Genomic DNA, 26,364 nt, shown 5'->3' with positions numbered 1-26,364 from the left:
AATCTGCATGTGGTTAGCACCGCGACGGACGCCGTACCCCCAGGACAAAAGACAGGCGAGCTAGAGCAACAAAGGGCGCTTGCGTGCATTGAACGGTACACCTACACCCCCATCACAGGGTAATGGAGCACACACAGGCTACAGCACGGTGCGACAATCAGACCCGGTATAGCGGATCAGAGGCGGCGAGGCTCTTCGTCAACTCGAGATATCGATATCAATCCACGTCTTAGACGGCGGTACTACATACCCATTGAATTCGTCAAGGCTTCAGTTATAGTATCGGGGAACGGAGGCAACTGACGTGAACGTTTAGTTTCGGTACAACCTCGATCAATGACAACAGCCTCGGCGTGCTAAAGTATATCGGTCTGTCTTATTCGAGGATCTCGTTCCATCTCGAAACTAGATACTTAGTGGATGGATCTTTCGCAAAGGAATATGCCAAAAGGACCGCGACTCGAATGTCATCTACATGCTTTGGTGAAATGCTTGCATTTACAAACGCTTTACAGCAATGGAGACTTTCTCTGTACCTGACGCATGATACAGGCTAATCAAGCCGGCAGTCGTCAGCATTTGTTTTTCAACATCAGCGCAACGCCTACGGGCACAGTCGACACATGGATATGGGATGCTGACAGTTGATGACACCCAAGCGCAAGCCATTGACTTTAGCCTACTCAAGACCAGGCCAGACCATAGGGTTCAGCCGTTATGCTATTTCCTGGTTTGGGTTCGCTTTCTTTAGGTCTTCGCTCAATTACAGATACCTTGCATGGTGACATCTCACTGCACAAGAGACTGGCCGGAGAAATCGCTTGGCCATAACCGAAGCTGAACTAAGAGGACCCAATGATGCTGATGATGCGGACGTTGATGTATGTGTCTATCCTAGGAAATTGGACCAGCTTGTTTTGAACCTCATACATATCTAATGTCAGTCAACAACTTCTTATCGTGGAAACGGCATCTCTACTGTCACCTCACCTCACCCGCCGGTGCCGCCTACACCGCATCCTCTTTCGTCTTTGAATGATAATATCACCATCATCATCATCGCCTTTACAGAGCTCGACTCCGCCTCCACCTCAACTTCGTTGACTCCTCTCGTTTACTGTGTCTTACTATAATGTATAGAGACACACCTGCATGATTCAAGAGCCAACCACAGCTCTCATTCCCCTGCTCTTTTACCCTTGCTCTTGTCCATTACTTGGCTCAACTCCCCACTCGCATCCCCCCCTCCCCCGGGCTTGCGCCATCTCGACCAACCATCCTTCGTCATCCGTCTCCCTCAATCGCGCCGTCTTTCCAACGGTAAACCCTTCTCCCCTCCCCTCCATCTTCTTTGATATCCCAGCAGCCCTCTACTGGACCGGACTGTACATACGTCCCACTCCCTCCTCCTCTTCCTCCTCTCCTCCATCATCGTATCCTACCAAGCAAGGCCGGGGACCATCCGCACCTACAATAAACCATCCGTCTATCTGATCCATCTATTCATCTGTCTATCAAACAACCGACTCGCCCAGACTGGAAGTACGGTCATTAAACATCGTCGGCACCATCAGATTCTTGTGTCGCTCGCTGCACGACCAACGGCTTCTTTCCATTTTGCTATCAGCCGGTTGTGACATATTCATATCCCTCATATCACACATCACCAGCTTGAGCGTCGATCACAGGCACCAGCAGGCCTGTACCCTCCCTACGACTGTTCATTCTTTGTTTGAATATTGAATTCCAAGCAGCACAGTCCACGCGCTCATCAGGCGCATCTCTTACAGCATCTACAGGACGCTGCAATATCGACTCTTGCCTATCTAAACTCTCTCTTTGCTTCAGTTGCGATATTGTATATCGCTGATTGCGAAATCCGTTGCTGCCTTCTTATCACACATCTCACTCTGTTCAAACTTGACATTTTCTCCTGCACGCGCCTCTCTCTTATTACAAAGCGCACACGCTATCATATCATATTCCATCCATCCCCACATACATCACGGGCAGCGATCGCATCGCATTGCATCGTATCGCATTAACGTTGAACCACAAACTGCGCTACGTTTCGGTACGGTACAGCCCAAGGCGCTAAACAGCCTCCGCTTTGGACGGAACGCTTCAACCTCGTTTCTTCTCCACAACCACGCGCGCCTCCTCTGTCGCATTATCTCATACTACGCTGCATACCATACCATACCTTGGTCTAATACAGCGTATGGTGTATGTACCTGTTATACAAACAAGCAGGTTATTATCACTGGCGCGCAATCACCCTCACACTTTGAGTTGAAGGGTCACTCACCACCCGCTAACGCTCCCCGCTGTGCCGCCGCCGCCGCCTCCACTTCCTCTGTCTTGACTTCGTTTAGGCATTGCGTTGCTCTTTTTTGGGGTTGTGATTCTGACTCTTGGATTCTGGGATCCCTGGTTTTATTGTGGGTTCTTCCGCTTCTTGCCATTTCAGGACTGCCTGATTGGATCCTTCCATTTCTTGTCCGGGCATGCTCCTGCCCCTCCGAGAGTGGTTTTTTTTTCTTCTTTCCTAGCTTCCCGGTCTCAGTCTCACGTCGCCACTACGTACAATTTGCATTTGCAAGCAAGTGCGACTGACGGGAGTGACTGATTTCCCAGATTTCCCAGTTAATTACTGCATCTTCCTGGCTGTCGCTAAGCTAGCTGCGCGCACTAGCTTCTCCTACTGCACCTTCCCTCCCACACCATTTTAGATCCAGCACGCAGTCCCGTCCCCTCCCACCTGCCTGTCTGTCTGCCCGGCCGCCTGCCTACCTGCCACCATACCATACCATCTCTATCCCCATACCCATACCCATACCTACCCATCCCATCCCCATCTCCATCGACCATCATTAACCCTCCATCCACCATCGGCTTTCCGCCATCACACACACCCGCTCCATCGCATCGCATCGCATAGTATCGTTCAACCATCCCGTTATCAATCAGTCAGTCAATCAACGCGTGTTCTCAAGTATTCGACGGGTTTGTCGAGTTTTTGTTTGTTACGCGAAAGCTCTTTCGTCTTACTTGCGCGCTTTGCGCTGATCGGTAACTGGGCTTCTTTCGTGAGCCTCTCTTGACATCGTTGTCGCAGCCGTTGCACAACGCGATCCGCGTCTGCCATCGCATCAGTTCTATCACCCGACAAAGGTAAATCCAGCACCTCAGTTTTCTTTCTTTTTTATTTTGTCGCTTCTTTTCTTGGTTTTTGGCACTTGCTTCTTTCCGGCGTTATATTCCACTATCTTGTCTTATCCTGCTTCGTTTCTTGTCTTGTTCGCCTTTGCTCTTCTTCGCACGCCCATCCCGCCGCTGCCGCGCACTTTGTCTGGATTGCTACGATCTTGTCTCGGTTTGGATCAACTCCCGTCTGGAGCCTATGTCCCGGCCTGCCCTTGACTCCGAGCCAAGGCCTGGCTGGCCGAGTCTCACATCACAAGCCCAGGCAGGCTTCCCACTTTTGCCTACCATATAATCGACAATCTGCCATTCACGCTCAACGACGCGCCTCATTCTGGCCACCAACCACGTGCGACTGATGTTGCCCTCCTTCTGCATCTTCTCCAACCCTTCAGCTCGCCAGTCCAAACATCTCAGGACACGTCGCTATTACCTTCCTGTGGTCGCTACTTTCCCTGTTCCCCGCTGGCTCGGTAGCTCTGTCATGTACTCCGCCCAGCAAACCGGCGCTGATAATGCGACAATCAATCCAGCCGCCCTCAGCTCGCCTGGTAAGTTCAATAACTCTATTTTATCCCCGCTGTGATCGCATCACCTCTTAAAACATCTACCTGAAACTCTGTCGTTTCATGAGCATGCGCAAGCTTGAATATCGCTTGCGCGCAAACTCCATGATGAATACATTTGCCCCGCACTGCGCCGCTCGCGTCCCTCCTCCGGGATATGGACTGGCGAAATAGGTTGCGCCACCTCATACATTAACATTTTTATTCACCCCATGAGTCAATATTCTAACGGGTATTGTAAAGTTATAGGTCTTTCGCATCAGCCGCAGCGCTCGCTTAAGCGCGGTCATTCTCCCGAGCTTTATGACGCGCCACAACCTGGTGACGATGGTATGTCGGCGGGCAAGTAGTCTGGTGTCGCTCTGCTTTCTGCGACGCCCGACTTCCTTGTGCCAGACAGTCCAAACTTGCTATTTTTTTCTTCTTCCTCAGTGTTGGAACTACTGTTTTACATTTCTTTACGTTGATCTCTGTCGCAGCATTCTTACAAAATGATGATGCGGTGGAAAAGTGCTGACCATTCTCACAATTGTAGGTGATACGAAACCATTTCGAAAACGAGCCAAACCAATGAATAAACGATCTTCGGGGAGCATTTCCGAGGCTCCTGGGCAGGCTGCGGCCTCGACCCTTCCTCAGGCTATCCCTCCACCTCAAACTCCCCAGTCTCAAGGCTCAGCGCTGCCACAAGCCAGTCCTGCCTACACACCGGCCCAGGCACAGATGCCGCCCAAAACCACCCCGACAAAATCGACTCTCAAAGCGCTACCAACTGTGCGGGACCATACAACCGACCAGCTTAATGCTTCCGGCGATGAGTATCTACCCCGCGAGATCGACGAGTTCGGAGAGAAGAAAGTTCAACAGAATGGTACATTGAACGGAGGTCGAGAATACAAGTGCCGGACGTTTCTGGTTCCCAACAGAGGTGATAAGCTTTTCATGCTTGCTACCGAGTGTGCCAGGGTTTTGGGCTACAGAGACTCGTATCTTCTGTTTAACAAAAACAGGTCCCTGTTCAAGATTATTGCCAGCCAGGCGGAAAAGGACGATTTGGTCGCGCAGGAAATCCTTCCCTTCTCGTACCGTTCCAGACAAATTGCAATCGTTACTGCCAGGTCAATGTTCCGACAATTTGGAAGCCGTGTGATTGTCAACGGTAGAAGAGTTCGCGATGACTATTGGGAAACCAAGGCGCGAAAACAGGGCTTCACCGAAGCTGATCTTGCTGGAGAGAAGCGCCCCGGTGCTACAAAGGCAAGAGAGGCGGCTGAGGCACAACAGAACAATGTCTTGCTGGCTGGACCCCATCCAGAGATTGTGTATAGCAACAACCCAGGACCGTTCCCCGGCCCCCCGCAGCCGCACCTTGTTCAACCAGGTATGATCGGACCACCACCCGGAACTACGACAAGAATGCCCGGATTGACACTAGGATCAGACCTCAGCGACTCCCGGCCGCGCGATTATTCAGGAATCCTCAAAGGCGGACCTCGTCAGGAGATTACCGGCCCTGCTTACCAAGACCAGACTCGTCCATCGCCCCTCGGGGAGCTCAATGCACAAGCTCATCATGCCGCAGATTTCAGCAGGTCAGTTAACCAGCAGCGAGATATGCGCAACGACTATCTCCAGGGCCTTTGGCGACGTCCACATGAGCAGCCTCCCTCCAATCTGACCCAGCAGCCCGTAGCCCCGGCCGATACTTCCAATACTGCAACTAGCCGACCGTCGCATTCACCCCATACCACTGCCACGGCCATGTCCCAGCAGCCTGGACTAGTATCCACACAGAGCCCTCAGATGATGATGACCACTGCGCCCTACTCACAGTCTATCAGCGCGCAGAGCAGTCTTACTCAGGCGCCAATGAGAGGTATGGCTCACTCACCAACGCAGTCGAATATCAGGCCAACACTCCCAGGCTCCACAGGCTCCATGTCACAAGGAACGCCCGGCTATAACTACCAGTCAGGTCAAATGTGGCCACAGACTCCTCAGGCGCCTCAACATAGCTACGGCAGCTACACTGCTCAGTCCCAGGCCCCTCACCCTTCGCAGTCACCTTCTTCGCATCTCCGTCAGTCTAGCTCCGGTCAGATGCAGAGTATGCAGTTCCCCGGCATGGCTGGCATGCAGTATGGTGCAGGACAGAGCATGTATCCCACAGATCAGACACCTCGACAATACATGCCTCAAGGTGGAGCCGGAGCGCCATCGGTCTCCCAAGGCTGGTCTGGTCAACATTCGCCAGCGCAGCAATGGTGGACTCCTGGGCAACAGCCTCAATAGGATCGGAGACCCAGATGGTGATGCGAAATGACGGAACGATCTGATCTACATTTACATTCTTATTCGGAGGCTTAACCTGTTCGTGTGGTGTTTTTACTTTCTTCTTCAGTTGTCTTGTGTTTCATATATTTTGATCTTGGAGACTACTCTCTTCTTTGGTCTGGACCCCTCGCTCGATATTCCAGCATATATGTCGTCGAGGGGGCTATGCGCATCTTAATAGGCCTATTGGCTTGAAGAATTGCTTATAGTTTTGGCCTGGCTGGGATAGAGGAGTCGGGCAGGACAGGAAACATGGAATCGCTGCTTGTGTCTTTGTTTCTTTTCCTCTTGCTTATCTTTGCTTGCAATTTTGACTTTGCTTTAGGGGGTTTGGTTGAGTACATGCGTGGACCACAACATACCATGTTATTTCTTGTTACAGATAGGGATTATCTTTGGAGGCATTTGATTTCGATTTATTTCATCTTTTTTTGGGCAAACTATTCGTTGATTTCAGTGGTTTCGTGGATGAGGTTCCGATGGCGACTCGCTTGTGCGTCGCAGGATCGTTTGTGCTGGCGAGGCATATATCTATTAGGCTTTCATTTTGATACCACGTCGCTCTTCAGGTCGTCTTTCAACATTTCATTTTATCGAGATACAATTTTGCCTCATCGTGAAGCCTTGCAGGGAGTATTGCTCCGGAAGGTGTCAACCTTTGTTAAGAACAGCCTGTCTCTACTTCGGTTCCCGCCCCCCCTATGCTAGCGATCGGCTATCTTGTTCATGTCTATAGGCTTTAATTAATTTTCCAGGTTGCGTTTCTTTTCAGTGTGTACAATGGGCAAATATTTGTATCTTGGGTCCGGCTTTCTGAGAGTGAGGTCAATACTAGACGAGAATTTGGTCTAAACAACAATGATTGTACTTGATGATGCTATCATGCATGATTCGTTTCGTTTCGTTTCGTATCTTGTTCCTATATTGACCCAAATGCCTGCGACTAGTGCTGTGAGACAAACTCGGCGTGTTGTCTGTGTTCGTGCTTTGTTACACATGATGACAGCCTGTCATGACCCGGCCCAGCGAATCGGACTGTCGGGGATGTTGTCGTCCAGTATCATGGTGTTACACGTGCCATTGGAGCGGCAGCGTGGTGACATCCGTCGGAATGTTTGTGTCTGTACAGGCACTCGCGGCTAGGCTTGTTTTGTGAGAGGGCGGCAAGACGTGCTTGAGGGGAGTTTATGAAAGTGTGTCACACAACAGTTGACAGCTAAGGTTGAAGCGCGGTAGGTGTCCGGATAGAGAGCCGCAAAGGTCGTTTATAGTTGCAATGGTTCAGAGGACTGGCAGTATACTTGGAGTCGTTGACGACAAGTGTCCATCAATGAGAGCTCACAGCGTAAGAATTATGGTCCAATAGCATTATCTATCAATCTCAGCCAGTCGTCCTGAGAGTCAGCAAAGCAGACTTGCCTCTGCTTTTCAAAATTCTAATCGCTCTCATCACCATCCAAAGCCTCGTCTCTCTCATTCTTTCTTTCCTTGATCTCGAGGGCGTCTTGGGTATCGTCGCCACTAGCTTCTCCCTCGCCCTCTTCTTCTTCCTCTTCTTCCACCTCATCATCATCGGAATCTTCAGGGATCTCAACCTCGTCTTCAGTCACGGCGTCCTCCTCGGCATCGGCGTTACCAGGCTCAACACGAGGGCGCTTAGCGAGAGGGCCTGTGGAAGCGATTGTTGTGTCTGCGTCGGTCTCGACGTGAGATGTATCGGGCATATCGGTGTCTGCACCGTCCGACTTTTTGGCACGAACCTTTTGGCGGTAGGATGTGCGCTTCTCGGTCTGGATAGCATTGAATTCTTGGTTCTATGTTAGCGGTTTTCTTCTCTTTTTGTATAGCAAAGGCTACCTTTTCACGAAGAAACGCGACAAGGTAAGAAATCAACGTACTGGCAAACTCGGCTTCGAGAGGTTCTCGGAGGAAACCAAATTCGGTCTCTTCAAGGGCCTTGAAGACATCTGCAGGTGATATAGTCTTTTTGCCAGCATTTACGGTGTTCTCGTTGGCGCTAGGAACTAAGTTAGTAAGGTCCCCTCCCTGATGAAAAGGCGGTTTCCAGTAGGTGAGACGTACTGGGACGCTAGGTAGTTGATGAAGACGGTGGTGCTTTGGCTGAGAGCCATGATAGCATTGGCCTGGATTTGTGTGTTGGGTGGCAGTACACCCTTAGATAATCGAGTGATTATAGATTTTGGGAGGGTCAGGTCCTGGTGGACATGTTAGCCACTGGTTTTTGAGAAGTGCTTCCGTCCATTTAGCCTACCTCAATGGTGATGTGCTCCTTATGCTCTTTCTCCTTTTCCTTGTCTTTGTCCTTGTTCTTTTCTGTAGTCTGAACAGGAGATGACCCAGCTTCACCTTCGGCGGCGACAATTTCACTACCTGCGGGTGCTGGTGCTGATGCTGGCGCAGGGGCATCAGCTTGTGTGGGTGCTGGTGCTGCTGGGCTCTGTTCTAGCGGTGACACGTCGTCCATTGGGACAAACCGCGCGGTCGAAGTGTCGCTCTTGCGCGAGTTGGATTTCCGGGGCGGCATTGTGAGTGGTGATGGTAAGCGGTATGTTGTTGTATGACACGGATAAAAGGTTTCTGAGCGTTGACAACACGGAAACTTTTCTGGCTGATGTAGGCTTGGCGACGAGCCAAATTGTCTGCCTTTTTATGACGCCCTTGTTATGATGGAAAATATGCTTTCAATATAGTAACCACTTGGTCACTCTACTCTTACCCCTTTCAACCAAGTTGAAAGTGAGAGTGAAATGTATGAAATGTTGATTCTCCACTTCCTTTTACAAGAGTTGATTCGTATTATTCATATGATGTGGCTCTTCTCAATTGCCGGGTTGTTATCAATGGCGATAGTCGGTTGTTGATTAGAGTAGGTGAGCGAGCGAGTATGGGAGGTGAGCGAGCGAGTATGGGAGGTGAAGTGAAGTGAGGTTAGTTGCAAGTTTAGTGAACGCGGTAGATGTGGCTTGACCAGACGCGATGCCCCGCTATCAGTGGCTAGAGACGCGTTAAGTGGTTTCATCGTGGGACAGGCTTTCTACTGAGGTATCTATCTATCTATTGTAATGATGAAGGGAAAGACTACGAAAAATGAGAAGGAGCAAATATTTGCCTACAACTATGGAAAGTATACAAAGACTGTTGAAACCAAATCAAAGTGGAGAGTCACCGAGTTGGATTGAAGGAAGGCAGCCAAAGGTAAAGTCACATCGCCTATCGCTCACGTATTCGATTCTACCCGTCCATGTCACAAGGGTCTCAGTCCCTGAGGATCTTGGTAAAAAAGATATAAGAATGTTCAATCTTGTTCAATTGGGTTTGTGTGTATCTATCTATACATCTAGCAGATAGGTATGCAGCTAGATAAGCTAAGGTAACGTAGTTGGTTGGGGTTTCATCCTACTCTGCCAGACAGCCATCTGTCATGTTGCTGCTCCCAATTTGACAGAATCCCTCTCCATATCATATCGATCGACTCGATATCATGACATCTTATCGCATGAAACGAACACTGTTATGTTCCCTTCATGTCGCTCGCTTGCTTGATCGTAAAAACATTTGTAAGAAAAAATAAAGGAAAGTCTGGGGTATATCCATCATCAAAATGTACAAACAAAGATCCTCCGTGTTCCAGCCGGCATATGCCAGGATATAAAAATCATGCTCCGCTAAGGGAGTAAAATGAGGCGGATTCGACCGAAGCTCATTGCTATGCTGCCTCTTTGCAAAGAGGAGTGAGAAGTGAAAAATAAAATGAAAAAAGAGTGGATTAATGGGTATTGTTGAAAAGAATGTTGGTGTGTTGAGGTGCTTCGTCATGCCTCCGAACCTCTTGGTCATTAACGAAATGAGATAATATCTCCAAGTCAATGCCAAAGACCCATTTCGCCCTCAATGACCGTCGCTTTGCAAAGCACATCAAAGCAAAGCAAAGCCAAGATACTGGTCCATGATTGTGTGGACCGATAGAGTCTTTCTAGAAATGGGTCAAGACGATTCGAGCCCCGCTATATATCGCGGTGACTGGGGTCATGACGGGGTTTGAAACAAGCCGTCACGGAAACAATTTCTCCATGCGGTTTTGAATGGTAGGGTAACCTCGAATACCGGGGTAAGCATGTTCCATTCGCTTACTTGTTTGATGAGATGACAGAAACGTCAGGTTTTGCTTTTTCCCTTCTTCGGTTCTGAACTTCAGATGCAGACGAATATCCGAATTCAACCGATAGCCCTGCCAATCTCCGATTGACGAACGAGCGGCCGTGGTGAAAGGCCCCCGAGATAGACTTCTTCGTTGAATGATAGACGATTCATGTTGGACATGGAATGCATTCGATGATGTTGCCGTCTAATGTCCAGGGATTGGTGCGTCCGGGGTAGGTATTCGCTGGAGCTACGAGTGCCGAAGAATGCATCGGGATAGTGACCATGCCAAGGATCTCGGGGTGAAGCTGTGCTCATGGTACTGCTGCGGCTGCTTCGAGTTCGGCTATGACGAGAAGGGGGAAGTTTGGCCAATCGTGAAGGCTGACGCTTGATGGGTGGGATGAAGGCTTCTTCTCCTTGGACAGCTTCATCGGTGAGGCCTGGTCGTGAGTTGGGGGCGCGAGCAAGGACTGGAGTCGGCGGCACATCAATGCTGCGCTTGTGGTGAATTGATCGAGGGGAGAGTTCCTCGGAAACTCGGGGATGGGGACGGTCGTAGATGATAACACTTGGGGGTTTGCGGATAGAGCTGAATGAAGTGCTCTTCTGTCTTTGCCGGTACTCGAGTTGTTGTTGCTCTAAATCTCTGGCCTCCCTGTTGGCAGCTTCGTTGGCAGCTTCGATTATCTGTGCCTTCTCGTGGCTCCTATCCCGCTTCCACGACTCGATTTCCTCATCATCGATAGGGGTAATGCCTCGTTTCATGAAGAGGAATCTGCGCCGTTGACGGCTACGGCGCCAGAAAAAACATCCAACTGCGGTTATGGCGGTGACAGGAACCACGGTCGCGAGGACAATGATGATTACTTGGAGTTGGGAGTCCTGCATCGTGATATCTCCATCATGTATCTGTACGTGAAGGCCTGGGTGAAAGTATTGGTTGAGAGCACCTGTTGCTGTTGGAAAGGTGCAAGTGAGAAAAGATGGGCGAGTGTTGAAGCCTGACAAGAAATGCTTCAAACAGCGAAACAACTAAAGATATGATTAGAATATGTTCCAGATATTGTATAGTTGAGCTGATGTTTGGTGATATTGGACGTTTGGGGTCACATCAAGCGATACGACCATTGCATATAATTCATGCAAAATGGTCTACTCTTAATTGAGAGATAAAATTGATGTGCAAAGCAAGGAAAAGTAAAAAAAAAACTAACAATCGAGTCACTGGTCCGGATAGGGCCGGTCGAAAGGATTTGACTCGACGGGGATTGGCACAGACCGAGTCGGTGTAAGTCACCTCGTGGTTTCGACGTTGATCAGGACGTCGGGAGATCGAACCTGATAAGATGGGATGAGGTGAAGGAGTTTAGTTGATGATATATCGACCAGGAACTCAATGGCCCTGTAGATGGACGAAGGTCAAGGAGCCAAACAGAGATGGGGGGACGGTTGAAGCTATATAGAGACTGGGGGTTTCAAAGGGTGGGAGAGGGTGTGTAGAAACGAATACTAGTATAAAGCGTCATGGATCATCACGGTCAGCGTGCACTGTTAACAAATTACTAAGACGGTGTTAACCACATGTTGTTACTGCATGTTCTACTGCCAGTACGAGAGCAAGAGCAAGCAAGACAAACGAGATGGTGAGAGGCAGGAGCGGAGGTGTAAGGAAGGAGCGGAGCGTAGTGGGGGTAGTGGATAGTGAACTAAGAAAAGGGTGTAAGTCAAGTAATGGATGTGATGCGAAGTCAAGAAGTGAGCTGCTGATACATGAAACCCCTGGTCAGCTACAGAGACTGACCTGCCAAGAACACAGGTGACAACCCAAAAACAGAACAGAACAGAACAGACAGAACTCGGCTGCAATTTGCCCAATATACACTTCGATCAGGTACAGGGTTCCAAAAATGCCCTGCATTGCATTGCGCTGCACCGCTCTGCAGTCTCTTCTCAAAGAGTCGAACCTATCCATCAAAGACAACGCATACCTCAGTACTCTTGCATCTGGATTTTCTGTATGAAATGACCCAAGGCAAGGTAAGGAGATCGAGGCCAGCATACAGTACAGCCAATACAAGCCGGTATTCGACGTGTGCCTGAAAGAGAGTGAAACTAAATAATTCCCGCACAGCCAATCCAGCTCGACTCGTGCCTTGCGTCTCACTCACTGTTTTTTTCGTTGTCTCTTCCATCCAGTCAGCCAGTCCGGCGCAGTCAGTGGAACGAACCCCTGGAGACTCTGTGCCCATATTTTTCTAGCGTGATGCAGCGTGGTGGAGTTCCTAAAACGCCACGCCAGGTCCCAGAACAGAACGGGCGACAGGGGCCTTAATGGACTCTAGTGCCACTGCACGATGGATTTTAGTGGGCCACTCCAGTAACTAAGATACACTAAACTCTCCAGCATCACTTTAACGTGGCATCCTCAGAGAGGGCCAAGGCTGGTGATAGTGATAGAGATCCTTACTGTATAGGTAAGTCAGGTTGAGCCTTGTGTCGTAACTACCTAGTATTCTACCGATTCATGCGTTGCAAATTGTTCCAATAAATCTATATTTGTTTCATTATTACGATGCCAGCCTTACAACATAATGGAAGGTACCATACAGCTCCTACCTGTCAGTCAGAACTTCCGTTGCAACAAGGTACATATTGTTCCTTCCCTTCATTCTCAACCTCACTCAATCTCGATCTCGATCTGGAAAGAGCTTGCCCTCAATTAACATCAGAGACATCCAAGTGATGCTGGCACCTTCTGTCTGTGACTTGACTTGACTTCTCATCCATCACGAAATGCTCACTCTGACTTTCTGTCTCATCCCTTTCCAATAATCCAAAACTCTCACCGGTATCAACACATCCACGAATCGAGATTCTAGCCAGGATCCCCCAGATTCACAGCCTCACCTCCTCTTCATGAAGCCCCTCACATAATCAATTGCCCGTCTTTTCCCCTTCTCGTCTAAAAACACGAATCCAGTTGGCTCCTTTAAAGGGTCTAAGACATGCAGCTGAACAAGCGCTTGTTCATAGCAAGGGAGAAGGATGCGTGCGTATCCATATTAAGAAAAACAGGTTACGACTCGAGATACCTAACAACGCATTACAAATAGATACATACCATACCTTTCCAAGAGCAGAAAAAAGCAAAGACAGCACACGGCTCAGGCCCCTCGGTTATTTCCTAGGTCGTGGCGGTCGGTATGTCACTCTCTCATCTCACGGGCTTACACTCGACTGATATGGCTGCCATGCTTTGTGTTATTCTGAGATGGAATAGGAAATGGAGCTGCAAGGGGGCAAAGGTCAGATAACAAGGTTGCGAATGGCCTCGAAAAAGCGTCCTAACCTGGAATGCGCGGAGATTGGCTCACGCTTTGCCTTTGCTCTGCCATCGTGGACCATGTCTCTCATCTGTCACGTCCCCATATACATGTCGACAATGCGGTCTAGAATGAAACGCGCCATGATGGTGTTATTCAGGCCGGCAAACTCTCCACAATCTTCTACCTATGTGATCAACACGGGAGATTAGCCCGGTTAAATGGCTTCCTGAATACGTGGGCTTCTGCAACATTGTACCATTTGGTTACGACGCAACTTGCGGTTTACAACAAAAATCCCATCATTGTACTGTGGTATCTCATCATGCCTTGTTCCATCATGACATATCACTTTCAGTTGAACCGAAACACCTGGGCCGGGCCGGCTACTTGAGCTTTCTGTCCCTGTCAGCAGCTAGGGTTGTACAGACGTGTGCATACGGAATCTCGAGTGCCCGAAAGATAACAACAGTTCGTTGGCTTGGCAAGTCTTTTCGCATGCGAGTATTTAATTTATTCGCGACGTTGGAGGAGCATCAAACAACTACCCGTTGTGGGGAAGTTCCCCTTCGGGAGTTTTAGACTTGGGTGGAATAATTCCTAGGGTCTTGATCTGATATCATGGCAAGGCATGAAGCAGGCAGGGTCTAACATTGCTTCTGACTGAGCGTTTTGTCTTTCGCAGGTCGGATAACTGCTATAGAAAGTTTATCAACTCAGGTCTTTTCATCGACTTCGGCCACGTTTACTTCTGCTTTTGATTTACCGGTACAGAGGCAATTGTCCACCATGACCATACGGGCAAATGCCAACACATTCGACATGGACTTGCCTACTTGGGTAGGGAGGCTGCCCAGCCTTCAAATCAGCGAGCCTATCATCTCGACCGTTTCAACCTTCCAAGGTCCAAAATAAGCCAGCCTTTCAGCCACGAAACCCAGGCCCTGTTCTTAAATACTGTTCAGCGAATTTGTCCCTCATTCACTACGTATCAGGATGGCGGATTTGTTGGACGCCAAACCCAGACTTCAGCAAGACAATGCTGAAGAAGTTGAAACTTTGTACGTTTCTTGATAATGGATTCTTATCAGAGCCTCATTGAAGGAATCATCTGGGAATCAACCGCCGTCTATACGCGGATTCTTCTCTGCTGACGACGCTCTTCTAGAACCTACAAGCTCCGCTTAGTTTTGCTTGTTCCTGGTTCCTGTCCTGACGGATCACGCCACCAGTGCAGCTGAAAAATACTGCACTGCGATACCAACCAAGATTTATCCCCACCTCAAAAAAATGGTAAATCTCCGCCCCCAATACTCCTGATACAGACCGCTATATCGTAACGAATAGCGGTTCCAATTGATCGATGGTTGGTGCGAATCTCAGCACTCGTCATCTGGATCAGCCATTGTCGAATGCTGTAGCTTCGCTATTCTTTACGCTTGGTAGTGTTGTTCTGTCTCCTTTACAATGCTCGTGGCAGGCATATTGTCTCAAAGTCCATCATGGCGATCGTGATTCCTATCTGAAGAAGCGCAAGCAAGGGAACAGCAAGCCTGAGCGTTCGCCGACTTTGCCCAAGTGAGCCATGGTCTCCGAGGGGCCAAGCGAAACCGTGCCATGATAAACGGGCGGGAAGAGCCTATCAGCGGGACGGCACACTGACCGATCTTGCTGTTAGTCTCTGTCTACGTCGCTACGACTCTCTGGGTGATCCTCTTAGCCTTTTCGCCTAACCTTTTTCTGTATGGGCGCCGGTCTCAGTTACGATTGTCTCTCTCCTAGCGCATCACGTTCTCTCGTGAGCCTGATTCTCATTCATCACCAGCCATTTATCTGAGTGATCGGCTTCGCCTTTTCCCGTAGCCCAGTTCTGAAGAGTCTTGCTGCTTCTGCTTCCCTACTTTTTGCCGAAGCGATATCGATTTTCTCATGGATCCAAGTTCATTGAACCACTTGGACCATGGCTTCAGGGGCAAAGATGCACCAGCGTGAAAAAATCTCTAGCATGCTTTTCTCGTTACAGAGTTTATTGCCTCATGACCTCAAAGGCTGAAGAGGTACAAAGGCTCAGCAAAACCTACCTTTGGCAAGCAATACGTACTCTGCAGAGGACCATGGCCATGATGAGGATGCACAATCACACCCTTGTCCATGTCCATGTCCATTCCGAGTGTGGAGAAGGAAAATCAGGGGCCCAAGCTCAGCTCTTAAGGTTGTTGGTGAACATCTCTCCACCAAGTTCACACACACGATACATACACCGCTTCTTTAGCAAAGGATGCGATGAGACAATACGAGCTCCAGATGTTTGAGTGCACAACAAGACAAACTAGTACAGAGCAATGGCTTATCCAAGTGCTCAAATCATCTAACAAGGCTATTGTTAGAGCCGGTTGCGTTGATGTATGTTGCTCTTCTGCCAAGCCTCCATCTACCGCAATACCAGCTGTAGTGTTCTGCTGCACTACCTACTGGCCTGCAGGCTCGGCTAGGAAAGGTAGTAGGTTCCTGGACCAAGCACACCTCAACTGAAATGGGCTGAAGGGCCAGCCACAGCTAACCTTTTCTTACTTGATTGCGCTTCTGCTGCAAGGCACGCGCCTTCTTAAACCATGGCACAATCTGCGAGGGGTAGATTTGGGATGGGATGGGATGAGATGGCTAGAGGGGACGAGCAAGAGAGCAATGTCCAGGGTCGGCCGCTGGTTGGTCCAGATCGGTCGTTTTGTTCTCTTCCCCTCTTCCTGCGAACGAACTGTGACTTAGTTAGATCGGGACCCGAATGCTTCTCCAGACCAAGTCCGTGTCCTTGCCGTCTTACCACTCGTCAAAGCACTCACATCTGGCATAGCGACGGGACCATCAGGAGATGACTTGCAGCAATAGTTCGATGCGGATGGGATGGGACAATACAATCCTGTGCTATCCCCGATATGCTCTTCTCTTTTCTTCTCTCACTTCTTGGGCTCGGTGCACGGCACAAGGCTGAATGGGTATAATTACGCTCGGGCTTGAACAGAGGGCCAAGGCTAGGTGAGAGGAAAGCAAGTGGTCCACCATCTTGAAGACTCCAAACTTACAACTAATCAGTGATCAGTGACTGGAATTTGTAAGTTCACAATTGGCATCAAACACAGGGATCTAGTTTCCTCCGAGATCTCAAAGGCAGACAACTCTTATCTCCGTCCAAGCATTGCAGCGACGTGACAGGTTTCATTAGCTTCGAAAATAACGCAATGGAACACAGCGACTCGATGCCACCATGCCTACATAGAATGTGTATGCTACATTGCTCAGGATTCTCATAGCCAATGCTACTGCATACCCACCAACTCGCAGTTGAGCACCAACCAGCGTCATTGAGAAGCAAGAACCCACTTACATGTGTTTCTCCTCCCCCGCCGTTTCAAACGTCAATGTACTGTACGCCATCGCATTGGACAGGGTCTAAACAAGGGACCGTTCTTGGTCTGTTTCTGCTAATGCAATGTACGTTGATCCTTCGGCCCTCTCTCTCTCTGAGCTATACTCTGAAATCTCTATTATACGTCTCAACTTGACTGACAGTCTCTGATTTCTTATATATCTGACATAGGTAGGCTATGGAAAGCCTGGCATATTTTCCTCCAATTGCAGTTTCTTTGCCTCCCGACAATGCTGTCATCTGGATGCAATAAGACCCTGTTGCGGGCATAAGGGCTGAAGCACAGTACTACTGTTCTTCGGAGGGGACGAGAACCGATTGTCAAGGTATCCACTGGTTCTTCCATGTCCAAAGAAGATTGAAATTACTTGTCTTACTCATTGTAGGATCTTCTCCTCAATTTCTTCTTTGCTGTAACTAGTCGCATGACTCGTGTATCATAACGTCTCAGTTTCTGACAAGAGCCGCAGGACCCGTTTGCTGCAAGAAAGTCCCGATTCCACCCACGATTGAATGTGGCTTGGCTTGGCTTTGTTTGACAATCTGAACCGCTTCTGAGGCTGTGGCAGGCTAATTAATGTAAACTACATAGTGCAGCAAGGGCCAAGTACAGGCATCATCCCTGTCTGAAGGAAGTCGATCGTTAAGCGATCTCTTGAAGAAACTCGATGCTTCTTGATACTATTGAAAAAAACGCTGAAGACTTTCCTTCATCCGAGTTCAGACTTTTCAAAAGATGTTTGTGCAGAGTTTGATTCACTGTCATACTGGATTGGTCTGGATTGGGGTGAATTGACTCTTGTTGAGCCAATGCTCCACCGATATCCTATTCACGGTGGCCAATTCAAGACTTGCAGCCGATGCTGCAACCAAGAGGCAATGCAAGTAGACGAAAAATGAAGCGTTCGAGAATCAACTCCCCCACAATCATTCAATCAACAGTCAACTACTTCTGCAGGAAAAGGCCACTGCGGTATTCGGTGGAGTTTGGACTCCATCTCGAAGCAACAGCTAATGCACTCCAAGCTGACTCGCATTCAAAATTATCATGACCTGGTCCAATCCAACAGAGACACACAAGAGATAGAATATCCACCGTGAACTTTGCCAATGCCGAGTGGATTCTTTTTCACGACTGCATACGAACCATGGCGGCCCAACTTAACCGAGCTCCCACTTGATATACTCCTCCTCTGAGGCGATGCATGATGCGGCTCTTTGACTGAACTTGACGAAGCACAGAAAAGAAAAGAAAAAAGAAAAAAATGGGATCCAACCGGTTATTGTGATGGAGCAGGGATCTTCCAGCAAATCATGCGTGCAGAAGACGTATACAAGCCGCGTGCGGTGCCAGCAGATGATGGCTTACTATCCTATCGTGTCACTTCCCAAGACTGTGGTCGAGGTTCATTTCTTTGTGCTGCGAACCTTTCCTAGGGCTGAGAGAAATTGGAAGGCCTCAAAATCAGGTTGCAGCTGCATCTTGGTCAAAGTGAATCCGTTGGCTGTCCCTGAATGACATTAACAGCCCAGGGCCGCAAAAGGTGGTCGCATGAAACGTGGCATAACACAACATAACTAACATACATGCCACCGACTCACCTTCCTGTTCCTCTCGAGAGATACCGCTATTTTCTTGTGTGTAGGGCTATTGAGCATAAATTATACATTGTCACGCCGTTGCTGACAGCCTGCCCCGAGACCAATTACTACGCTGCCCATGTCGATCCTGTTGTTTCAAGATTCTTGTTCTTTGTCGGTTCCCGGCTAGATAGGACTCTCAGTACAGACCAGGCGTCGGCCTGTCCAGATTATCTGGTTACCTATACCCGAGACTCACTATAGGAGAATGATCATGGATGGTGCATCCATCACGATTATTTGCCCGATGATATTAGACTGTCATCACCGTGCAAGGTTACACTTTCTATCCGCGTGTCTATAGCATACCAAACAATTGATATCTGCCTTCGGAACTGGATGCTTTGGCAGCATAGCAATCATGTCATCTGGCATCTCGGTATATCCTATGCTGGTTGTCACAGCCAGATGAACCCATAACATTATACAACAAGGCGATATACATCTCGGCATTCGGAATTCCTACCATCCGTTATTAGCACTTCTCTAGTGCTATCCAGGATGTAAAACTCATCTTCTTGGAGTGAAACCGAGACGCAAAGACTGACTCGTGAAGCCACGGGCAACAGCCTGAGCCTCACGCCCGTGACATTGCCGCGCATAGTCCCAAGCCACAATACTATAACTCTGCGGCTTTAAGTTATCAAAGTTTGTACTTGCGTTTCGCGATTTGATATGGTAGGGGTTTGATGACTGGCGGTGTGTTTGTGCTTCGACTGGTCATCCCGGTGGTGCAGGGTAGGTTGTTTGGGTTGAACATAGTCACTTGGGCGAATACTATCAGATTGATCATTGTGTTCGTTTGAAAGTCTGCACTTTGTCTTTATTTGAAAGAATTACTTTTGGCTCATGGTTGTTTGAGTTCGCTGTGTTGACATTCTCTGTTGACCTTGACTATATGGTAGGTGTTCTAACACATCTTTATATCTATTATCTAACAAAAATATCTTGTGATGAAAGGAAACTCAACTCAATTAGTCCATCAGACTCAAATATCAAGTCATTCACTCTATATCAACTCAAATTTGATGCCCGACTTTTATCTTTCGCACTCAAATCTCAAGTGTCCTGCTGGTTGATACCCCTTAATCAAGATATGCATGCTTACCATCCGCCTCCTACTCGCCTCTATGACGGTCAAACGTCAATGTCAATGCACTCACATACTACATACACAGAAAGAGTAGTCGGTCAAAAAGAAGAAATGAAATCTGATAAAATAGACAAAAGCTACAGACAAAAGCTACAGACAAAAGCAAGAAAGAAAGACGCAAACGACTCAATAAGCCACTCGCATCCTACATTGACCCGTTCTCTCGACTCCCATAATCTCAACAACTACGCTGGATGACACTTGTCGTTCTCTTCTCACCAGCGACCAACAAGCCGTTAGTTAGCGCTGTAAAGGTCCTCCTCTTCCTCCTCTTCCTCCTCTTCCTCTTTCTCTTGTTCCCACTGGTTCTCCTCCTTTTGTTCCTTTTCTTCTTTATCTCCCTCTTCTGGACTCTGTGAGTCTTCATCTAAAGACTCAAAAAACCATTTAAACTGCTCTCTCTCTAACTCAGAATCGAGACTTGTATTTCCATTCTCCAACAACATACACTCGTGCCATGCCTCATCAGCTCTACGAAGACGTTCCTGACAATGCTTGAGTTCTGTATACATTCCGATATCTCTCAGGAAGTCCAAGACATCGTAAGTACACTCTTTCGAATGGTCATCGTCGGATAACTTGCAAAGAACATTCATGAACTGCGAAGAATCTGCGTCTCGTGCCCACTCGAGCATGCGGCACTGGATCTTGATCCAGGTAACGACCCATTCGGCATCAAGACTACCAGAAGCAAGGCGGGACTCAATGGTAGGATGCGTATCCCGCCTTCTCAAAGGGAACAGCTCATTAGCACTCTGTCCAGTCCAGTTGGTGGTGTGGTACTTGTAGGTCTTGCTACCATCGCGCTCAGTCATCAAGTATGCTATCTGGTGTACACCAACATCGCATGCTAGAAGCTCCGCAATACCTTTCCATGTAGTGTTGGCCCCGAGTTCGGCCGGCGTGTAGCCCTTCACTTTCGTTCGCTCATTGTCCAGCAATGGCGCTTGGCCAGTTGTCCGACTGTCTGTCTTCATTTTGGAGTCCGAAAAGTTGATCTGAGGAGGTAGTTCGCGACGAGTGGTTTCGCTGTCCAGCAGCGCACCTCTTTCTTCCGAGCAAAGCTCCATGTTTCGAAGTCTGTCCAATGTCTCACGTCGTGCCTCTTGAGGTCTTTTAGGCCGATGGAAAGGTTCGCTCTCTTCTTTCTCCCAATCTGAATCATCGCCATCATACTCTAACACCAGAGACATCTGATCGTCGTCGTCTGTGTGAAGGAGTTTACGCAAATCTCCGTGTGAAGCAACAGGGTGTTCTCCTAATCGTCTCGCTCGTGAGATATAGCGAGGTACTATTTTTGGTAATTTAAGGATCTCATGGCGCGCCTGTTCTGCAGTTGCACCAATGGCCAAGTTAATACGGTGGCAGCGTCGAATAGACATCGCCGTGCGTTCAGGGAGAGTCCGCTCAGGGCAATGAAGAGTAGACAGCACTGATTCAGATGCCCATAGAAGCGCAGCGTAGTTTCTGAGCGCGCGCATATCGAGCTGATGAGACCCATTGCCAACGTGAACATGGAGGCCGCATGTCGGATTGACTCGGACACGGAGGTTGGTGGTCAGCAGTCGAATGACTGACGAAACGAGATTGTATGCCTCTTCGCACGAATACATTGGTGGACTCGATATTTCTACCGGGAGCCAGTCGATGTAGCAAGGATCCTGTTTACTTAGGGGGGTTACCTTAGTCACGGTATGGTCAGCTGTGACTAACCACAGTTGCTCCTCTGAGCCGTGGCCATCTTGGCTTGATGTGATGAATCCGTGCTTCTAGAGTAGTTCTTCGACAGCTCTGCAACCGTCAGAGTATCGTGTAGCTGGTGCGAGGCCAGGAATGGCTTCATCAACGTCCTTGCCGTCCTCTGCTATGCAAGCCACGAGAAACTCCAACTCAACACCGAAACTAACACGAGGGGGGCGCGTATAATTGTCCTGCTGCGTGCTGTCAGCCTTGTGCCCTTCGTATTGGGCAGCTATCTTGCCTGTCTGCTCCATGATTGTTTGTTGAGTGATATTGAAAAGGTCCAACGTCGTTTTTGTTTGAAGTTGCTAGTTCAGTATGTAATCTTGAGCGAAAAGCGTGCGTTGTTGGGAGATTAAAAGGTTGGGAGGCGACAGTGGCATATCTTATATATACCGTCTCGGCGTTGTGTACTCGACATTATGTACTCGACAGTGATAGTGTTCGCAATCCGGAGTGCCAACATTGAGCAACCAGCATTCATGTTCTTTGAACAAGTCGAAAGCAGAGTTAAGTCGATTAGAACACCCCAAACAATTATCTGCGAACAGTGTTTAGATTCAAGGGCCTGTTCGTTTGAGCTGTATGGTGAAGACAACCTCTGTGGCTTGTAGGAGTGTTGGATCTAGTCGTTGCTAGACAGGTTGGTACAAACGAACCATTCAGAAAAGCCGCTGGATGATAGGGCAGACCATGAACTCTGACAACCTGGGTTGAACATAGCTCGAGGCCATGCCATTAGGCCAATGCAGCAACTGCCTGTCTACGATTGCTCAACGTCATCCCATAGCCATATTCAACACACTGACCGCAGTCTATAGTCACTCGGTGGAAAACAGTTGTGCAGATAAACAGTTTCTTCATTGTTTGTTCAATATCAAAGTTTCCTACTCCGTTTCGCCTCTTGCTATGATTGAATTGGATGGTAAAGCATAAACAAATAACCACCATTGCCGTTGCAACTCTCTTCCTTCTCCCGAAAGACTGCGAGGCTGTCATTCAATTGCAGGCCACCATCTAATTCACCAAACCGCCTGTCGGTACGCCGAAGCGTGTCATTACCTCATCCAAGCTTTAACAAAGCTTCCATCATCGAGTCTTTACTCATCAAAAGGTATCGGGTTGCATGTCGAAAAGGTGTACTATGTAATAAAGTGGGCAAAAGAAGTGAAAATAAGCTGCTGGAAGCAATCCCGACACGACACCCACTGACAAGGTACGGCACGTGGTGGGGTACCAGGGTGGTGTCGTGGCACTGCTGATCACAGCACCCCATGCTTCAACTCCAAGACTTAGATGAGGTAGGCCAGCATACCGAGAGCAACGGCGGCGGCGGCACCCTTGCCGGCTGGTGCCATAGTAGGGGCGGCAAAGGCATCAGAAGCTGTTGTTGACACAGCCTCCGCAGAACCACTAGTGTCCGATGAAGTCTGAGTGGCCGTGGCAGTAGCAGTGCCGCTGGTAGTGCTGCTATCGTCGTCATCGTCGTCGTCGTCGTTGCTAGCAACATTCTTAGGAGGGTTTTGCTCGGCGCAGAGGGGCTGGATCTTGGTTCGGCACTCCTTGGTGCCCTCAGAGGTGCTGGTCTTCGCGACGCAATCGGCAAGGAGTTGGTTGCAGATGAAGGTAGGGATGGTCTGGGTGTAGTACTGAAGACCAGGAGCCGAGCTGTTGGAAGAGCATGTGCATTCCCACTTCAGGGTGTTCTGAATCAACGTGTTAGTTTTTGTTTACAGTCTGAGCGTTTAGTAAACATACGTCGTCACAGTTGTTCTTGTCGGTGTTATCACTGCAAAGAGTATCGCAGGTATTCTGCTGGGCTCCACACCAACCGGCTGTAACAAATTAGTATACATTGAAAGTTAATAACTGGAGCATTTTCACCACGTACATCGCCTGGCGAGATCGACAGCGTTGGGGTCGTCAAGGGTCATGTCGAGAGAGCTCTTATAGTTCTTGACAGTCTGGGCCGAGACGGCCGAGATGGCCATGGCGAGAATAGCAAAAGATGAACGCATCTTGAAAGATGATCGTGATGAGTTGAACTGAGTGTTTGTTTGTGAAAGTGATGTGAGAACCAAGTGGTGCGATAAGCGGAACGATGATATGCGATATCGTTGTTGATGCTTTCACAAGATGACTTTGATGATAACAGTCCGTTTTATGTTGTTGATGCGGCAAGTGGAAGACGGAAGGAAGAGAGGAGAGGAGAGACACAAACGCGGAGAGCCAAGGGCAGTGCGTTAGAATTTAAACGACGGGAGGCAGGTAGCTTTTTTTTCTTGGGAGGAAGGCAACGATCGGATGTGGCCTGGCTTGGCTTTGTCTGGGCAGGTGCGGTCACTGACCTCGGTTTGATTAGGTAGGAGCCATCTGCTCTGGTCTCTGCTCTGGACCTGGACTTTCCAGCTCTCGGCCCCGGCACCCACAATCCGGACATCCAAGACGGTCAAGACCGCAAAGTCAGTGGAGGTCTAGGATCTCCATCTCTAGCTCTGAGCTAGCTGTTGGACCAATAGAATAACTCCCTGGAGACATCTGCCATTGACTTTGCTCCATCAATCGCCGCAAAACTCTCCCCCCTCTCAACAAGGGAAAAGACGCACAGGCACAAGTCGGCTAGAGGTCACATCGTGCCCACACCTTCCTTGTCTTAGCCACTTACCTCACACCATCATAGCCATGTCGCGCTTGGCAAGTCGCCTTTTCCGGTTTAGTCGTCATGACTACCCTCAACCACCACATTTCTCCGCGCCCGCGCAGGAACTATGAGAATCGTGAAGCCAAGCCGCGACCTTCGCAGTAGGGATCGAGATGCGGGCTGTTGCCATGGGTCTTTTCCGGATAAAATCCATCGTGTTGAAGAAAAGGAAGAGAAAGGCAAGGAACACAGTCAGGCCCAGGCAAGCGGTTGTAGCCGAATGGGCAGGTGGGACAATCAATTGTCACCCGTATATTACGACCAGGATTGGACTGAATTTTGTATCAATGCATGGGCTACAGGCATTAGAATGAGCTGGGCGGGCACCAAATTCTAGATATCACCCTGGATTCTAGCGGCGGTGCTCCCTCTCTGTCCTACAGAATCGCCTACCACAGGGATCTCCCCAGCGCAGACTTACACCACATTGTCTCCCTTGGCTTGGTCTTGGTTTTGGTCATGACGGACAAGCGAAAGCTCCGACCAAAGAGGCCCATATTTGACACGAGCCAATTATTTCAGGTGCTCTGCATCACCATTGTCTCTGAATTCGGACACGGACCATCTTGGCGGCCTTCCATATCACCGTCATTATCCCAATGCTGGCAACAGTGAGAAACGGAAACGGAAACGAAACCAGAGCCAGAACTGTCTTGACTTGAGTCTTGCTTGATACAGTTCAGAGGAGGTCGGTCACGAATGGCCACCCTTGGCAACATAACTTTGAGGAGGAGGTTGGCCAAGCAATGTTTACCATAAGTGCTTGGCGCAAAGGTTGGTCTGTCGTAGCGCGACCGAATACTGGAGCTTGCCCAGAAGTGCCTCCGGAACAGACGGAATTGTGGAAGCAAAAAAGACAATCTTCTTTCGATCCTGTCCGCTCATGGGAGAAATGGCCGCCAAGATGCTAATCTTCCTCAACAGGGCCACGGCACCTGAGCGCCGATGTGTTAAATGACCGGACCTTTTGTCCATGTTGGGTTGGGTACTGGTAGGTTATCTTCTCCTACCTACTACGGTACCCAACCTCATCACAACAACCTATAGCACATCGTTTGACTGTAAAAACATGTCATGACACAAATAGGTTTCACACTGGTCTGAGAAAGTAGTATCGCCCGCCTACCAGCCTTGTATCGCATGATTCTTTCGTGACTTTGCGACACATGGAGGCGAGGCAAAAAACAAACATACTCTGAAATTGTTCTTGTTTTTCACCCTCTCGCTCTTCACCGAGCTTGTCAAAGTGACAATCGGAGCGGACGATAGAAGACTTGGCGAGCGCGATTCTCCACTCCTGGTCCACGTCCCCTGGTCTTGTCCCATCTAAAGTGCGTCACTCAATCATGCCCGTCGTGAACTAATCTGCCCGTTTCTCCCCCCTGCTCAGTGTCGCATATTCTTCGCTTTGTTGTTTTGGTCGTCGCAGTTAGTCACTGAAGGCCCGTGTATGGATGATATCAGGTTGAGAACTGCGGCCTCTATATCTCCACCTACCACCGACTGTTAATATCTTTCCTCAAACATGGTCCTTGTCAGCAAGCCTCCTGTCAGCTCTCGCCAATCAGAAGGATTGTTCGGGACCCCAGAAACGATCAACAAGCCAGCGAGCGCCATTCGGACGGATATATACCGAAAAGCACCGTGTTGGCTGGGTGTAAGTTGACTGCCAATATGCAGATAGGTATCTTGTCCCTATGTGGTGAACGGCTTGAATATTGACATCGTCAATATTCGTTGAGTATATACAGCTCAAGAGGTCATGATGACAATGGCTCCCGTTGCGCTCGTCAGTAGGAACCTTATCCAACCCCCCTTGGGCATGGCCGCAAAGAGGCTGGGTGTTGTCAACTTCGCCAAACCCTATTTCGACCGTTGATGTGGTTACTGGGCAGCTTCGTCGTATCGTTTATGTTACTGCCAATATCATTTCAAATCCTTTGGATTTTCGATCGACTGACGAGCTCTTCCTAGATCGTGAGATACCTTCGTTGCTTACCATTGTGTTGAATATACATATATAAGGACCTTGGGTTTGTGGCGCTATGCACAGTCAAGCTGCAGTGGCTTGGCCATCCCCAACGTTCTGGACCCTTTTAGCCACATCGCGGATG

General features: G+C 49.0%; 5 protein-coding genes across 5 annotated transcripts; 1 reads left to right on the top strand and 4 right to left on the bottom strand.

The window, feature by feature from the left end:
- Window positions 1–3,562: 3,562 nt before the first annotated feature.
- Window positions 3,563–6,062, top strand: FIESC28_10578 (uncharacterized protein; the record flags this gene model as incomplete). Its single annotated transcript, XM_031164709.1, has 3 exons — window positions 3,563–3,755; window positions 4,020–4,100; window positions 4,306–6,062. The coding sequence occupies 3 exons, from the start codon at window positions 3,563–3,565 to the stop codon at window positions 6,060–6,062; spliced, it is 2,031 nt and encodes a 676-aa protein (XP_031011273.1).
- A 1,478-nt stretch (window positions 6,063–7,540) lies between these two features.
- FIESC28_10577 (uncharacterized protein) lies at window positions 7,541–8,649 on the bottom strand (the record flags this gene model as incomplete). The annotated part of the gene is made up of 4 exons (XM_031164708.1): window positions 7,541–7,911; window positions 8,003–8,121; window positions 8,187–8,320; window positions 8,377–8,649. 4 exons carry the CDS (start codon window positions 8,647–8,649, stop codon window positions 7,541–7,543), a joined length of 897 nt encoding a protein of 298 aa, XP_031011272.1.
- A 1,691-nt stretch (window positions 8,650–10,340) lies between these two features.
- On the bottom strand, window positions 10,341–11,156 carry FIESC28_10576 (uncharacterized protein; the record flags this gene model as incomplete). Its single annotated transcript, XM_031164707.1, has 1 exon — window positions 10,341–11,156. One exon carries the CDS (start codon window positions 11,154–11,156, stop codon window positions 10,341–10,343), a length of 816 nt encoding a protein of 271 aa, XP_031011271.1.
- Window positions 11,157–20,045: 8,889 nt separating this feature from the next.
- On the bottom strand, window positions 20,046–21,803 carry FIESC28_10575 (uncharacterized protein; the record flags this gene model as incomplete). Its single annotated transcript, XM_031164706.1, has 3 exons — window positions 20,046–21,470; window positions 21,523–21,600; window positions 21,657–21,803. 3 exons carry the CDS (start codon window positions 21,801–21,803, stop codon window positions 20,046–20,048), a joined length of 1,650 nt encoding a protein of 549 aa, XP_031011270.1.
- Window positions 21,804–22,841: 1,038 nt separating this feature from the next.
- Window positions 22,842–23,567, bottom strand: FIESC28_10574 (uncharacterized protein; the record flags this gene model as incomplete). Its single annotated transcript, XM_031164705.1, has 3 exons — window positions 22,842–23,255; window positions 23,308–23,384; window positions 23,441–23,567. 3 exons carry the CDS (start codon window positions 23,565–23,567, stop codon window positions 22,842–22,844), a joined length of 618 nt encoding a protein of 205 aa, XP_031011269.1.
- Between the last annotated feature and the right edge of the window lie 2,797 nt (window positions 23,568–26,364).

This window comes from Fusarium coffeatum (genome assembly GCF_003316985.1).
Source record: "Fusarium coffeatum strain FIESC_28 chromosome Unknown BRIP53273_contig_321, whole genome shotgun sequence".
NCBI lineage: Eukaryota > Fungi > Ascomycota > Sordariomycetes > Hypocreales > Nectriaceae > Fusarium > Fusarium coffeatum.
The sequence above is the reverse complement of the archived record's forward strand: the minus strand, read 5'-3'. Positions and strand labels throughout refer to the sequence as shown.